This window comes from Halictus rubicundus, chromosome 8 (genome assembly GCF_050948215.1).
Source record: "Halictus rubicundus isolate RS-2024b chromosome 8, iyHalRubi1_principal, whole genome shotgun sequence".
Lineage (NCBI taxonomy): Eukaryota > Metazoa > Arthropoda > Insecta > Hymenoptera > Halictidae > Halictus > Halictus rubicundus.
In genome coordinates this window covers 4,346,853-4,348,676 of record NC_135156.1, presented here as the reverse complement: position 1 = coordinate 4,348,676, position 1,824 = coordinate 4,346,853, and the positions used below count along the sequence as shown (strand labels likewise).

General features: G+C 50.5%; 1 protein-coding gene across 1 annotated transcript; it reads right to left on the bottom strand.

Moving 5' to 3' along the window:
• Positions 1 to 785: 785 nt before the first annotated feature.
• LOC143356338 (activity-regulated cytoskeleton associated protein 2) lies at positions 786 to 1,583 on the bottom strand. The gene has a single exon (XM_076791942.1). It carries the CDS (start codon positions 1,542 to 1,544, stop codon positions 786 to 788), a length of 759 nt encoding a protein of 252 aa, XP_076648057.1. The 5' UTR covers positions 1,545 to 1,583.
• Between the last annotated feature and the right edge of the window lie 241 nt (positions 1,584 to 1,824).

Sequence of the window (1,824 nt, the reverse complement as noted above, 5' to 3'; positions counted from 1 at the left end):
GTTGAAAACTGCTCTCAAGTCCTCGAGGTGTTCCTTGAAATCGGTGGAGAGTACCAGTATATCGTCCAGATAAACGAGAATATTGCGACCTCCCAATCCAGCTCTCATCTGGTCCATAAGACGTTGAAAAGTAGCCGGTGCGTTATGTAATCCAAACGGCATCCGTTTGAACAGGAAAATTCAAAAGGCGTTGTGAAAGCTGTCTTGTCTTGGTCTTCGTTTCGTACACCAATCTGCCAATAGCCTGATTGTAGGTCCAGTGCAGACATGAATCCCGTTCTCTTAGCCGAATGGAGCAGCTCGTCGGTCCGCGGTAAAGGATACGAATCCGTAACGGCAACGGATTTGAGCTTGCGATAATCCACGCAAACCCGAATACTGCCGTCCTTTTTGGGCACCAGAACTACGGGTGCGGCCCATGGTGATTCGCATTCCTCGATGATTTCTGCTTTGATCATTTTTTCTATTTCTGTGCGCAGCAATTCCCTCTTCGCAGGTGGTATGCGGTACGGTGGCACAGCGAATGGAGCGTGGTCTCCGGTGTCTATTCGATGGACAGCCTCCGCTGTCGGTGGTGCTTCTGTTTGAAATAAGTCGGACTTCCATTCGATTCGATCGACTTCCATTTTCCGTTCTTCGAAAACGTAGCCCTTTTTCGTCAGCAGGAAGTATAGGCTTTGGCTTGCCACGCTGCACTTCGCTCCCGTATCGAAAAAGGCCCTTTCTCCTATCCCCGGCGATGGTGACGTCGACCGCTGGTCGCTGTCGTGGTTGCATCGATGCATTTACCGTGCAAAATGCTGCGGACGTAGGTGGTGTGGTCGTCTTCGAGCAGTCCGAGCATTTGCTGCGTACAACTCCTGGTTTTCCGCATCCGTAGCAGTGCAACGGAGTTGCGACTTCACTGAGGCTGTGAGAGTCTCGGCTGTCGTCGGCTTCGATACTGATATGTTGTTTTTCCGGAAACGACATTCAATGGCGGCGTGTCCAGGGCGGCGGCAAATATTGCAGCGGCGGTGATACCTGGGATATGGTTCGACAAATGTCCCGCTCGTCCGACGGTGATGAGTTGTTAATGGCTGTCGCTGTTTTCCTTGATCCTCCTTCTCGAGGTCTTCTACTTCTCGGGCACACTTCATTAACTCGGTGAATGTTTTCACCGATTCCCGGGGAATCTTTTTCCGGAGCGGAGGATGAAGGAGACCGTATATCATGTCGATTTGGACCGTCTCCGGGTGCGGGTTTGGCAATTCCGCCAACTGGGCCCGGTTCCGACTAATAAAAAGATCTGTCGGGGTATTTGCATCCTGTGTAGTCCGGAACAACTCCGTGTACACCTGATACGCGGGACGTCGAGGTGCAAAGGTCGTCTTTATTGTCTCCAATGCTTCTTTCCATGACGAGACGGAACCTCGTACACCCCGCCACCAGACAGCTGCATGTTCCTCGAAGAGCAGTGGAAGTCCTTTTAATGCGTTTTCATCGCTAATATTTTCGATATCTTTAAATATCGATACAGCAGCGATGAACGCACTGACTCTCATATAGTCATGAGAGCCGTCTAAGCGTTCCCTGCATCTCGTAAAGCTTCTTTGACAACTGGGTATCTTATCGTGTAATGATTCCAGGAGTTGTGAGAACTGGCTCGGAGAAAACTGGACTGGAACTCAGGTCAGGATTGGAGGTGGAGTCGGAGTTCTGGTCGTGAACCTCGGCCTGCACGTTGGGCGCCAACATTTTGTAACGTAAAGGTTGCGGTGGTTGTTTGCGGAATGACAGGAGTCGGAATATGTGGAGACACAGGATATATTTTCCAAAATGTTA

Coding starts and splice junctions, on each gene's coding strand:
- LOC143356338 (XM_076791942.1), bottom strand. CDS start 1,544: ATGAGAGTCAGTGCGTTCATCGCTGCTGTATCGATATTTAAAGATATC.